Below are 15092 nucleotides of genomic sequence, written 5' to 3'. Positions count from 1 at the left end.
AATACATATTCTGGAATTCTCCTTTTCTTAGCCTTGAAATTTCACATATGAGTAACTAATTACTCTGTCAAGTGTCCAGGCACAAAGGTAACAAGTATGATATAAAAGTCCCACCTATGAGAGAATCTTTAGAGTTTTGCAAAACACTACAAAATTATAATCTAGAACAGACTTGCAAACAACTCAGGGAAATCTATAAACTCAATACTATCTTTCCTGTGTACATAAGAGGCAATGACCTTTTTTTTTTTTTTAAGATACAAAGCACTCTTAAATGTTATAAACCTTGGAATTTCTTTCTTTTTCCCTATCTGTATTCATTTACTCTTTTTTTTTTAATAAATGAGTTACCTAACCAGAAAATGGACAAATCATGCAAGTCTCATTCCTCCATAAAGATTCCTCCAGGGGGCCGGCGCCGTGGTGCAATGGGTTAAAGCCCTGGCCTGAAGTGCCGGCATCCTATATGGGCACTGGTTCTAGTCCCGACTGCTCCTCTTCCACTCCAGCTCTCTGCTATGGCCTGGGATAGCAGTGGAAGATGGCCCAAGTCCTTGGGCCCCTGCACCCACGTGGAAGACCTGGAAGAGGCTCCTGGCTCCTGGCTTCGGATCAGTGCAGCTCTGACCATTGCAGCCATCTGGGGAGTGAACCAACAGATGGAAGACTTCTCCTCTCTCTCTCTCTCTCTCTCTGTGTGTGTGTGTGTGTAACTCTGACTTTCAAATAAATAAATCTTTAAAAAAAAAGATTTCTCCAACTTCCTAGGAGGTTGTCCCACAGTCTACAGATTTCTCACTTACATACTCATTCCACAGCTACAAAGTACTTCCTTGTGTGGTTACCATTTACTGAGTTATGCAGAGGGCAGGTGTGTGAACAATTCAGTTATGACTAAGGCCTTTCAGGACTTAAAATCCAGTTAGATTAGATCTAGATTCAACTATTTGTCAATTTTTCCCATTGATAGAGAGCTCCTTGAGGCAAGTATTTAGTGAATACTAGCAGTAATGGCATAATAATAATAACAAACTTTAGACATTTAACATACATCATCTTATTCCATCCTCTCAACAACCTATAAGCCCTGACATAGATATTATCACTGTCATTTTACAGATAAAGAAATTGAGGCTCGGACAAGTTAACTAATTATCCCACAGTTAAAAATGAATGTATAAATTAATAAATGTTAGTACCACGAACAATATTGTATACGTGGCAGAAAAGAGCATTCATTTCACTACATTATTTATGTAACAGGGCCCGTGTTTAGCACTGAGAAAGTGTACAATGGAAAGTGTAAAGTGGAAATTGTTGAAACTTCCGTATATAACTGCCGAAACTAATTTGAGTATCTCAGAGACATTTTAGAAATAAAAAATACTATACTGCACTTTGCAATCACTAATCCATATAAATGGCTGGTTAAGCAGCTACCATTTCTTTGTATAAATAAGGAAACAATGGCTACATTGTGCCCAAAGGTTACAAGACCAGATCCTGGGGGCTGCCTGACAAGCCACAAAGCAATAGTGATCTATATGTTTAGGGGCAATCTCATACCAAGGGTATGTAGAAAGGTAAAAAATTGACGATGTTTTCTAAAAACACAAATTAGAGTCCATAAAATGGTAGCAGTACAATGGTAATCCATATACCATCCCATAGCAGGACTGGAGACCACTGTAAATTAATCAATAACATCAGCATCATTTAATTTAACTAAACAATAAAATCTGCATCTGGTTAAATGGTAGTACTTCCATTCTAGATTTAAATATCACAAAACATTCTAAGCTCAGGGTTAAAAGCCTGAAATACATAACATTATATTTTGGATATTTTTAAATTATACCAAAATGAGAAAGAAGAAAGAACAACTGTCATTCTTATCTGTCAAAAATCCAAATATTCAAAATAACAGTTATAAAGCAAAAAAAAGTATATCAAAAGAAAAAAAAGCTTGGGGAAAAAAGAATGTGCAACGGCTCAGTAATAGAACACAAGAAGCTGAAGTGAAATGTGTATTGATGGCCAAAAGAAGTGGCCTCAGTGCAATAAAGTAAAAATGTGTTATTGTCAATAGATGTTGACAACTCAAAAAAGCCAACCAACAAACTTAGTTATAGAGTACAGATGGGAGGAGGACTAAGAAAGAGGAATAGTACACCCATCCACCCTGGAGAAAAACAGGAAGGAATTAAGTTCCCCAAAGTACAAGGATTTAAGAAAACAATGGTTTGGTAAATATGAAGAACTTAAAGTAAATTTAAAGTATCTGAAATTTACTTTGTCAAGTCATGAAAAGCTTCCATATAATTGATAATCATGTACGAGTTAGGGAATTAAAAGGACCTGATCTTAGAAAACCAAATGATTTCATCTGAAAGCCAGCCATTCGGATCTGCAAAACACAATTGCAGTGGGAAAGGAATCTACTTCTTTTTTTTAACCCTAAACATGTCCATTTTGAAACAGATTCATAGAGAGATAATATAAAAGGACCAACATTCACAGAAATAATGCCAGTACCTAGCTTTTCAGACACATGATGAACTGAATATTAAGCATTCTATTCATTTTGATAGATGCTTTAAATTGCCTGCCATCGTCACACCTTTTCTTAGTCCTCAGTGTGTTGGCATTTTACATTATTGAACTTCCCCACTTTGAAATTGTGTTATCCAGCTTATCCTAATTCTTCTAACTCTGTGAGTTATACTTCAAACCAAAGTTACCCAACTCAGTCAAGCCCCAAAAACTCATTCACTAATAGTTTCACTTTCACACAGAAGACTCCCAAATCTTCAGTCACTCCATACCTCTTACCCAAGTTCTACTCTGGTATTTCCAGCAATATCCAATTGGAAATGGCTTGCACTCAATCCAAAGCCAAAGCGCTAATGCATATCGTGAATACTAGGCAGCAGCTGAAGCGCAGACAGATATACTGATGGATAGGGAAAGTTCATCAGATCTATTACTTTTGGATGGAGAATGAGTATTTCAGTATTGTGTACAAACATTCTCCCATTTTATTTCTTAAATAAAAAATTTCCAGAAAGATACTTAAGAAACTAAAAAAGTTATGTATGGAGAATGGGACATCAATGGTGGGAGACTGGAGAGATTCACTATTTACCTGTGTACTACCTGAGAGGGAACTATTAAAAGTTCATAAAAAAAATAGAATTAAAAGATAAGTTTATTTTGGGTACAAAAATTTTTGAAATCCATGCAATTTTTTCATCATTCACATTTTCCATAAGCCTTTTGAAGACACTTTGTATGCACAGATTGCAAAAAAAATTTTATACCCAAATAAACTTATTTTTTAATTCCATTTCCCCAGAAACTTTTTGAAGTACTGTCAGGTATTTTTAAATTTACTATGTGCATCATTAATTTCAAAATTAATTTATGAAAACAAATAAAAGAAAAATTATTAAATTTCAAAATTTAAAATACACATTGACTACAAGTCAAATCACCTTCCAAAGTGAAATCTTCCCAGTGGGAAAAGTCAGAGGGAAACTTTTCCTATACTGACTTGGGCTCGATAACCAATAATAGCATGGTGGCCCCAGAATAGAAAGAAAGGAGAATAGGTTCTGTATCATCTTGAACCCTGTTGCATAAACCCACAGCCATATGTGGTTGTTCTAGAGCCCGTACTGTCAGTAGCTACTAAAAATTTAAAAATGGGGGCTGGTGCTGTGGCATAGCAGGTAAAGCCGCCGCCTGCAATGGAGGCATCCCATATGGCGCCAGTTCGAATCCCAGCTGCACCACTCCCAATCCAACTCTCTGCTATGGCCTGGGAAAGCAGTAGAAGATGGCCCAAGTCGTTGGGCCCCTGCACCCATGTGGGAGACCCAGAAGAAGCTCCTGGCTCCTGGATCTGTACAACTCCAGCTGTTGCGGCCAATTGGGGAGTGAACCAGTGGATGGAAGACCTTTCTCTCTGTCTCTCTCTCTCTCTGCCTCTCCTTCTCTCTCTGTGTAACTCCGACTTTCAAATAAGTAAATAAATCTTAAAAAAATTTTTTTAAATGTTGGAGCCAGCACTGTGGCACAGTAGGTTAAGCCTCTGCCTGCAGTGCTGGCATCCCATATGGGCAGCAGTTTGTGTCCCAGGTGCTCCACTTCCTATCCAGCTCCCTGCTAATGGCCTGGGAAAGCGGTGGAAGATGGTCCAGCTACTTGGGCCTCTGTACCTACATGGGAGACCCAGAAGAAGCTCCTAGCTCCTGGCTTCGGATCAGCTCAGCTCCAGGCGTTTGCAGCCATTTGGGGAGTGAACCAGCAAGTGGAAGACCTCTCTCTCTCTCTCTCCCTCTCTGTCTACAACTCTGTCTCTCAAGTAAACAAAATGTAAAAAAAATAAAATTGCTTTAAAAATAAATAAATAATGAAAAATTTGAAAGCAGTCCATTCCATTGGCTTGTTGGCTGGGTCAGATACCTATTCTGTCTGCAACAGTACTTCAGTCTCTTGATTATTTAGGTGTGCAGTACCGGTTGGCAACTGAGATGCCTAGTGTCAGCAGCTGCAGTTCGAGTGGTTTGTAGAGACGATTTCAGTATTTTATCATAGGATACAGGAATAACCAATCTGTGGAAACCACCCCAACCCACCCCCAACAAATACCTGTCTCTCAAACCTCATTACTTCTGGTTTGGCAAGTGTGGAATAGTTAATCAACTATTTTGTCTGCTGGGTCAGGGAAATTGGAAGGAGAGTCAAAGGGGTAGAGAAATCACCACAACAAATTATATTTTGAATAGACGACTAAGATTTTATATTTCTATTGCTAAAGAATACATGGATTTATCAGTTTGGTGACAAACACTGATACTTCATTAAAGAGAAAGGCCCAAATAAAAAATAAATCATTGAAAGAATGGATTGTATATATAGTCCCTACTTAAGAGGTAATAAATTTAATTATAAAGTCAAACAATTAAAATTTACAGTAATCAGACTCTGAAAATTAAGACCTGTCTTATTTTAAGGGAATCCAATGCAGCATTTTCACAACTTGAATTAGAGCAGAATGCAGCCTGAAATGAATAGACTTTAGAACAAGTTGGAATCCTGCATGATCTTGGGCACCTTACTCCCACCCCCTCTGGATCACAGTGTTCTCTGTAAGATGGGCACAATGATATGAGATAAAACGTGCACAAAGCCTAACATTAGAAAGATGAATGTCAATTCTCTTTACAAAGTAGGCATTAAGTTATGAAAGTCTTCAAAAAATTTTTAAATAACCTTATGTCAAAGTTCCTCTAAACAGTGTTCTTATCACACTTAAAATTCAAAAACATTTATAAAAATGCAATAATTTAAGAACAATTTAAAAAATAAGGTATACTTGTTTATTTATTGACTAGAGCTAAATGGAGAGGGAAAATTTCAACTTAAAGGAAATATGCAGGGACATGATTTAAGGGACATTAGTGATACAGTTCCTCAGATGAAATCATTATGGATAGAAGAAATAAATGGAGGGAGATGAGCAGTAAATGCCAAGTATATAGAAGCATATCACACTCATGAGAGTTAAGGGAGTCCACAAGGGATGACTTGCAAATGATACGTTCTAAGGCAATCTGTAAAAAGCAGACATGAAGAGACCAGGAGAAGGCTGTACACATGCAGAAAAGCAATGGAGTTAACTCAGTGCCCTGCCAAATGGTCCCAAAATCAAACATCACCAGAAATCAACATTGCTTCCCTATGAAGTTTGCCATCTGTAGGAATCCAAATCCTTTGTTGAAAAGGTTACCCCTCTGTGGAAACACAGCTCAACCCCCACCATTTGGATTCTTCCTGGGCTACCAGCAACTGAGCTTGTAACTGTGTTTCCCTGACCTTGTTTCATGTCTGTCACTATGATCAGGCACTCCTTTCATGAACATCTACTCATTTCTGGAAAATTCTCAGTTCCTTCAGACTTTTACTAACACGAAAAACCAGTTTACCTACAATGTACAATTATAATTTCCAGGAAAGATTTTCCAACATCATGTAACACTCCCAATGTCATATTAGAAACCAAACCACTGAATCAATCAATACAAGTAAAAATGATAGTAATTAGTACAAATGAGTATAGCTAAGTTTTTTCTATGCCAAATTATATATTTTACATATTACTGATCTAGTATTAATGTAAAGGTGCATTTAACTCAATTTTCTGGCAAATGGCATTCTTTGACTCAAAAGAATGTAATTTAAAGCCCACAAGAGGGCCAGCGCTGTGATATAGTGGGTAAAGCCACCACCTGCAGTGCTGGCATCCCATATGGGCACTAGTTCTAGTCTCAGCTGATCCACTTCCAATCCCACTCTCTGCTATGGCCTGGCAAAGCAGTAGAAGATGATGGCTCAAGTCCTTGGGCCCCTGCACCCGTGTGGGAGACCCAGAAGATCCTGGCTCCTGGCTTCAGATGGACTCAGCTTCGGCCATTGGGGCCAATTGGGGAGTGAACCAGTGATGGAAGACCTCTCTCTCTCTGCCTCTCCTTCTCTCTCTATGTAACTCTTTCAAATAAATAAATAAATCTTTAAAAAAAAGCCCACAAGCAACTTAACTATTCTCTTTTCATAGAGTGTATGTATAAACACAATTCATACACGACTGATAAATATCTTAATATTAAATTAAGCCACTACAGTGGAAAGCCATCAACTGTTATTGAAGTAATCCTTGTTCTGTATTGTTTCAAACATCAGACAATCACCATGTTAGCATTAGATGAATGTCATAAATCAATGTGAATCTTAAAAGGCCCAAGAAATCAAAGCCATACATAGGCGGAAACTAAAGTCTTACGCAACAAGGTTCAAGTGCACAAAAGATAAAAATCCTTGTTATGGTCCTCTAGCTTCAATACTCCCCCCTCCAAAAAAAAGTTGATTCTACTTTGTAAAAAAATGTAAGCCTCCAAAAAGCAAACCCCAAAATATTATATATATATATATATATGTATATATATATATATATATATATACACCTAAGTTTTAAACCCATAACTCTCAATCATAGGTGCAAATAAGAATCACTTAGAGGGGCTGGTGCTGCGTGTGGCACAGCGGGTTAATGCCCTGGCCTGAAGCACTGGCATTCCATATGGGCGCTGGTTCGAGATCCAGCTGCTCCACTTCCAACCCAGCTCTCTGCTATGACCCGGGAAAGCAGTAGAAGATGGCCCAAGTCCTTGGGTCCCTGCACCCACGTGGGAGACCTGGAGGAAGCTCCTGGCTCCTGGCTGCGGATTGGCACAGCTCTGGCTGTTGCGGCCATCTGGGGAGTGAACCATCAGATGGAAGACCTCTCTCTCTCTCTCTCTCTCCCCCACCCTCCCTCTCCCTCTCCTTCTCTGTGTAATTCTGACTTTCAAATAAATAAATAAATCTTTAAAAAAAAGAATCACTTAGCTTTAAAAATATATCAGCGACTATGACCCACTCCCAGAGTTTTTGCTTTCAGCGCTTTGACACAGAGCCCTTGCATTGATCTTTTTTAAAAGCTCTCCTGGTGATTTTAGTATGAGCCCAGTGGAGAACCACTACTTTAAACTCACATAGCCTTTTGGAACAACAATCACTCTGAGGTTGATAAACACACTTCTTGCCTTTGAATGAGATTTTATTAAAATCATTCAATTCATTCCACAGCCAATGAGTGACTCGCATGTTGCAGGCAGTGTGTTAAAGTAGTGGAGAAAGATGTGTGAGATGCATTCCCTGCCCTCAAGAAGCTCCCTATTAGCTAGGTAGAGAGATCCATAAATAAGTAACTGTAATTAAATATGGTAAGTGCTCTGGAGGTGTAAGCAAATACAGCATGCCTCGCAGACTTGCATGTCATCCTTGCACAGGGGTCACGCTGCATCATTCCAATTTTAGTATATGTTCTACCAGAGCAGGAAAGTCAGAAGTTACAAGTTACTGAACACCCTAAGTAATGGGGCAAATACTCATCCTACACAATGTGAAAACAGTGTACATTTTGCTACTCTTCTCCAAATTGCTGTACCAAGCAGAATAGACATTTTTCCATGTTTTAATTTAGATGAATTGTCTTAAAATATCCTGTTACTACTGACTGTACACTTACCTATAAAAGTAAAAATTTGCAAAAGATACCATAAGTGATTCTGACATAAAAATTAGACCCTAACCTGTATTTGCATAATACCTTTCCTTTCCAGTAATTGCTACATTTTCTAAGGAAACTTTTGAGAGGATAGAATATCGTTAATGGAGATTTGTTTAAGTCCTTTGAAAGATGCTACATGAAAAATGTTATGGAAACAATGACATTCAACGGATTTTTTGCAAAACTTTCAAAAATAAGAAACACAGGGAAAAAAGAGTTTAAAGTTTTTAAATTTGAAGGAAATGGCATCCTTCCAATTTACAAAGCAGGTACAAGATTCCTTCAGAGCCAGCTTTCACCAGAGTAAAGGCCACAGCCCCTGGAAAGAAAACATACACCAAACAGTGCTCTAATACTTTAAAACCTCACTAATTCTATACGATGTCCTTCTCAACTAAAGACAAAATTCACAATAATGGATCTAAATTAAATGAGAACTTCCATTTATGCCACCAAGTAAGGCCTAGTATGGAGTAGATGAGTGAGTGCATAGCCAATTAGCCTTGAAAAGTGAAATCTACTTTAAAATAATCTCAGTGAAAATTTCAACCTATTAAGACCTAGTGCTGAAAAACAACTTGTGATACTAGTTTGGTATAAAAAAATCAAAAAATTCCACAGCACTTGGCTAGAAATCAACAAAAAGGTTTTAGTAAAAGTGAACATCTTCAAGGCTTTCCTGTTGGAATCCAGGCTGAACAAATTCCAAGTTAAAATGTATGCTGTCAAGGTCCCTGCAAGAAAATCTCAAGCGAATTTCAATTTCCAGATCAATATATACTGAGACACTTTACCAGAGAAACCTCCAACCTTTACACGGGGTGAGGAACATGATCATTACATTCTTTAACACCAAGACTGTCTTGGATTCATTATTTCATGAAATGGCATTTTATAAATGGCACTGACCAAGTCAGATTTTTGTAGGGTATGAATGAGATTTCTCACTTCACAGTAAAGGTAGCCATAGAGTACCTGTTACCTCAAGATTAGCCTGCTCTCCCTCTGACTGCCATTCTTAAACAACAGAAGAGATAAATTTAATTCTTCCTGAAAGTACTGGATCTATTATAAGTCAGCAGAAGATCATCTGTGTTAATGTGATGCTGACCACTTCTTTCCGATATCTAGAGACCACATCATCACCCTTCCAGACCTTAAGGAATCAGAACTAGTTACCAACATTGATTCAATGACAGCTATTTTCCATCATCACAATATAATTAACATTTTAATTTCACATTTTCTAATTATGACTTTCCTGGCTCATTTACATCAGATACAACAAAGAGGCAAAATACACCATTCACCCAGACACAGTCATTTGGGGGCTTCAGGGAAACACCTAATTTACCTTCACTGAGTGCTCCTCAGAATGAAGAAACCAAAGGAATCTGTGATATATATTTTTCCCTCTAGAACTGTGCTATTTACATGTGGCTATTGAGTACTTCAACTGTGGCCAATCTGACTGAGGAAATGAATTCTGAATTTCATTTAATTTTAATGAATTTAAATTTAAGCTTACAAAAAGACACAGGATTCAGTTACTGGGAAACTTTTATATATGTTTGGAACAACCTGGGTTTGTGAATCCACTTTTGCACATGCAAATTTTATGAAACCTAAATACACATCAAATATTTCTGATGAAAATCTAACTCAGCATGAGAACTGAGATGTACTCTTAGTGTAAGATACACATTGGTTTTCGAAGACTCAGTATAAAAGAAAGGATGTAAGACATCTCATTAATAATCTTTATATTGGTTACATGTTGAAATGAAAATAGTTGGGATCTACTGGGTTAAACCAAAATTATCAAAATTAATTCCACGTGCTTGTTTTTAATCTTTTTGAAGTGGCTACTAGACAATTTTAAATTGCAGATGTGGCTCTCATTATATATCTTTTGGACAGCGCTGTTCTGGAGCACTTCCACAATCACTTTAGCAGGCACATTTGGAAATCCTCCTGCTGACAGACAGGCTGGTCATACAATAGGGGCAAGGAGTAACATGTCCTCCTATCAATTGGGTCTGAGTAAAGTGTGTAGCAAGCTCCATCCCACAATTTCACCATGTGAGGCAACACTGTAATACCTCAATATGGAAGGGGGAAAAAAAAGAGTTATCAGCACTCAAACAAATTGAAATTGAGTACTGCAGACAACTTAACAGAGACGGAACCAACTGCTCTAAGGTCTTGGTTTCATTTCCCAACTGCAGCCCTTAAAATAGACAATAAAGCACTGCTTGCAAAAAAAAAAAAAAAAGAAAGAAAGAAAAAAGAAAAAAAGAGGTAAAATGTTCCAACGGCCTCTATCTAGCAATCCGTATTAAATGAGCGAAAGCTGCTCTTTAATCGTATCTCAACTTGGAAAGCCACAGAATACACGTTGAGCTAGGAAATCAACTTCAGATCGCCAGCATTGCCCTCACAAGCAAATTAGCAGGATTGTGCACTTGGAATATTGTTTGACAAGAATGAAAAGGAAACTATTCAAAACAGATTTAAGGAATGGACAATTAGATGAGGAACTGCAGATTTAATTCTCAATCAGCACTGTGATTAATCTGATTCCCTGCTTTTCCCTAGCGTAATTACACAACACAGATGAAAGGATGAGCATCTGGACTGTCAGTTCTATATTCTAGACCAGCCCGGTGACTCAAAGCAGACGGCTCGACCACGCTAACCACCATCCCATCAACAGTCAAGGGGAGCCTCGAGCACTGATTGAACAGTTATTGCATAACGAGGCATTAAAAATCCGGGTGCCCCCCAACTCTTTCCACGTTCGTCTACACCAGGTGAGGAATTTGCTGAAACTGAACGCATCCCGTCTTAAATGCCCCCCTCCGATCCGAGCATAGCGTGAACACAAAGGCATCTGTCTAATATCCTGCACAATAGACACACACCCCACAATTAAAAATCCTGGACGCTCTTGCTCGCTCCCTCCACGCAAGCAAAGGAAATGCAAACTGCTCTTTTCGCAAATGGTCTATGGTACTCGCAAGGTAACAATAACCCCAACTGTTCCCAGGGAGCAACTATAAAATCGTTTTGGCCACGTCCCTGTGCAACCGTCAGAGAAAATGCAGGCAGCCGGCCCCACGCCTTACCGGGTGGCCGACCTCGGCTCGGATTCCCGAGAACCCCCTAAACCCCCGCCCGGCAAAAGATCCAGGTACACGTCTATAAATACTCCAGGGTGAGGAGGACGAGGGAGGCAGAAGGGAGGAGGGAGGGAGGGCAGGGGGCAGGCCCGTAGCGGGTGCGGGAGGACCCGGGCATCATTGAAATGCATTTTTCCACACTCCCGCTCCCTCGCGTGGAGACTCACTTGCCGATCACCTCGCACAGCTCGTACACGTCCTCGAACAGCACGTCGTCGTCGGCCATGGTCCGGAGGGGACAGCGGCCGCAGCGTGGAGAGCTCCGAAAACGGGAGTGGGGGCGCCTACGAGCTCAGTGCCCAGCCCTGGGCTCTCCTCCTCCCCTCAGGACCCGCGAGCCCTCTGTGCCGAGGAGGCTCGAGCGGGGCAGCGAGGCCGGGGGACTGCAGCGCCTTCCTCTGCGGGCGACCGCCCCGGCGCGGGCGGCGGGGCCGGGGCGCGGGAACGAGGGCGGCCCGGGCCCGGCGCCGCCCGCCCGCCCGCTGCTCCTCGCGCTGCTCGGGCCGCGGTGCCCGCCGTGCGGATCCTCGGGGACCGCGCGGCGCCGCGCTCTCCACTCGTCAGCCCGCGCGGGCCGCGAGGCCGCGACCGCTCCCTCTGCCCGAGGCCGGCTCCGGCGCGGCGCGGCGCGGCGCGGGGCAGCTCGGGCTACAGGGGGGGCCGCAGCAGGACCATGGAGGGAGAATCAGCGCGGAGGGAGGTGGCGGCGGCGGATCGGCGCTGGGGACCAGGAGGCGGCGGCAGAGACGCTCCCTCCTCCTTCTCCTCCTCCCGCCGCCGCCGCCGCCGCCCGCCCGGGAGTGGGAGGGGGCTTCGCGGGACGAGCGCTCTGTGCGGGCGGGAGCCGCGACCGCCGCCTTCAGCTCCTCCCCTCCGCCTCGGCAGCCGACCGGCTCGGGAGCCCCGCGCACCCGCCTCGCGCATACACGCCCCACGCCCTCCTCCCGCTTCGGCCCGCGCGGCGGCACGACCCACAGGCCCCGCCCACTCCAGCCGGTCGGGAGGCGGTGGCCCAGGGAAAAGGGGGGCTCGGGCCGAGGAGCGCATGCGCGCGGCGGCGGCCACGTCACGGTGAACGGTCGGGCGCCGGGAATCTAGAGGGCGCGGGGGGTTGGCAAGTGGGGTGCGCGGGCTGCAGCTACCGAGGCGGGGCTGCTCTGGGTCGTTACCTCCGCGCCCGGCCGCGACCAGACCGCGAGAGGGGCCAGGGACAAAAGGTGGCCGGTCGCCTGCACGGTCTTCGTCGAGATGCTTGGAACTCTGGCCGTTCCCCCCCGCCCCGCCCCCTTCTTTTGTAATCGCAGGAAGCCTTTCCCAGTTTTTGTTGGGGGAAAAAAGGCAGGGAAAGGGTGCTAATGAATGGGAAAACAAGAAGAGGGGTGGAGAGAGGTTGTCACTCAAGCATCTGCTTGCCAGCGGCAGCTTGTAGGTCCAGCCTTGTCATTCTTTAATGAAGAAGAGGGCTGGGGGCGGCGGGGGTGGGGGTCGTCCCAACAAAAACTGCCTACGAAGGTGTGCAACGACAGCGTCTCCCGCGTTCTGCCCCAAACTAACAAATACCCATTCAGAACCTACTGCCACCAGAGACAACCTAGACTAACTGGAGAGAGGTCAGGAAGGCAGGGACATACCGAGACTCTCAGCCCCTTTGTGTTTCGTCCCCGAACGCCCAGCGCCTATTCTGTTCTCCTTACTCCCCATAAAGGTTAGACTTGTCAGGGTGCAAATGCAACTACAGGGAGTGAAAGCACAGGTCAGCCCGGCAATGAGGTTCTGGGTGTTGCCGCTGTGCTAGATGGCATTCAATATGAAGATTTCTGTTCAACTGAGCATGTGCGGAATGAGCCAACGCCATCAGACAGGTATATGCCTTAGTTGAAGACCAATAAAAAAAAAAGTCTTTGTTCCTCCGCACAGCAGAAGTGTCCAATTAGTTCATAAGTCAGCTTCCAGAAGTCATCAGTTAAAATCCTCAGTGCGGTAATTCAACAACAACAACAAAAAAGGTATTTACCGAAGTGGAGTGGGTGGGGTGGAAACTCGCAGCCTATTTTTTTTTTTTTTAAGAAATGTTTCTGCAAACCCTTAACCACTCCCTCAAGGGGCTGAGAGGTCTGTCTGTTAAAGATTTGGCTACTAAACCTTTTTTAAAACATGCAGATCAGAGGGAAAATATAATCGCACAAGATTTTCCTCCTTTCCCAAAGAGCTTGTGCCTTCTCTAAAGCAAGGAGCTTCAGAGCCTGAGAACCCTCACCTCCTGTGCGAGTAAAGCAGTTCCAAATCACTCACTCCAAGGTAGCATGTCCACCTTGCACCTAATGAATAAGGAGTCACTCCATTTTGTCCCCAGGGTGTGCAGCTACCCTCACAAGTCACCTTGTCAGCTAAACCGCATTCCCAGCTCAAATCTGAATTATGCCAAGAGTTGGAGACTTCATTTCAGCATTTGTTGCCTTGCACAAGGACCTATGCTCAGAGCTAGAAAAGGACAATCGTAAAGTAAAACAAGAGAAAGTGGAGGGGGAAAAGGCAACTGCAAAGAAAGGTCTGCCCTCTGCTCATGAAATCACAGCTGGTTTCCAGCTGTGCAAAGAGCCTTAGAGGCCAGCTAGTCCAACTCCCCCATTTACAGATAAGGGGGATGTGCTGGTTGCTCTTCCAAGAGCCATCCCACCCCTCCGCTCTTGGGTAACAGCTCTGGGTTTGAGGTGGGATTATAACCACCTTAGCTGGAAAGGTGAGCCCTAATTCATTACATCAATAAATGCAGCCCCCTTGCCACAGTGATTGACCTAACTTAATCAGGTCTTGTCATTCTCAGATCACGTGCCTGGATTGGTTCGAGGGCTTTCAATCAGCACGGGGCTCAGGACTTTCCCCCTCTAATCTGAATTTAGCTCTCTCGGCTCTCCATATGGAGTCATATGGAAATTCTCTGCAATACACATCTCTCAGGACTTTTACTATTTACGATGGCTACTGGAAGCTCCCCTCTGCTTCTAGGACTAAAGCATGCATTTGGCCTAATGGTTAAGACGCCCACAACCCATATAATAGTACCTGAGTTTGATGCCCAACTCTGGTTCATGACTCAAGCTTCCTGCTAATTCTGGGAAGCTGTCTCAAGTAATTAGGCTCCTCTCACCCTCTTGGAAGGCCTGGATTGAATTCCCGACTCCCAGCTTGGTGCAGCCCTGGCCATTGAAAGCATATGAGAAGTGAACCAGCAAATGGGAGGGCTCTCTCTCTCTCGCTCTCTCTCTCTCTCTCTCAAATTTAAAAATAATAATAATAATAATAACCAAACCTTTTAAACGAAGTTAATTCCTCTCTGAGTTTTTCCCAAAAATCCAATACTCTTCCAACAAATACATGCCACTGTAAATGGTCAGGTGTCGATAATTAGTTAATTTAGTTTTCACAAAGGAAATGTTAAACTAGGCATGTCAGATTGTGTTCAGATGTTAATAACTGAATATTCAGCTAATAGTAGTTTAAACAAATGGGGCAGGTTGTCTTTCTCATGTGACAAGTCTGAGGATCGGTCACTACTAACATTAGATCAGCTACTCAACAGAGTCATGAATGAGTGTTCTTTCCACTCTACAGTCCTTCACATGTAAGCATCTCAGCCTCATGCTTGTTGCCTCATTATCACAAGAGGGCTGCCAAAAACTCAAACATCGAAGGCAGGAAGCAGGAGGGCAGCAAGTGTAGGTGAGACCTTTTTGCTC

The 15092-nt window shown here is 42.8% G+C and overlaps 1 protein-coding gene across 6 annotated transcripts in view; it reads right to left on the bottom strand.

Annotated features, from left to right (window-relative positions):
• CASK (calcium/calmodulin dependent serine protein kinase) overlaps positions 1–11740 on the bottom strand; it is a 377037-nt gene extending 365297 nt beyond the window's left edge. For 3 of the 6 annotated variants that reach the window (XM_062184523.1, XM_062184521.1, XM_062184526.1), the window contains exon 1: positions 11523–11739. In XM_062184523.1, coding sequence (XP_062040507.1) covers positions 11523–11581 — 59 coding nt within the window. In that variant the 5' untranslated portion in view covers positions 11582–11739. Of the gene's footprint in view, positions 1–11522 lie in introns of all 6 variants that reach the window. The other 3 variants (XM_062184520.1, XM_062184522.1, XM_062184524.1) reach the window with 2 other exon arrangements.
• Positions 11741–15092: the final 3352 nt, after the last annotated feature.

The sequence above is a fragment of the Lepus europaeus genome, chromosome X, assembly GCF_033115175.1.
Source record: "Lepus europaeus isolate LE1 chromosome X, mLepTim1.pri, whole genome shotgun sequence".
Lineage (NCBI taxonomy): Eukaryota > Metazoa > Chordata > Mammalia > Lagomorpha > Leporidae > Lepus > Lepus europaeus.
The sequence above is the reverse complement of the archived record's forward strand: the minus strand, read 5'-3'. Positions and strand labels throughout refer to the sequence as shown.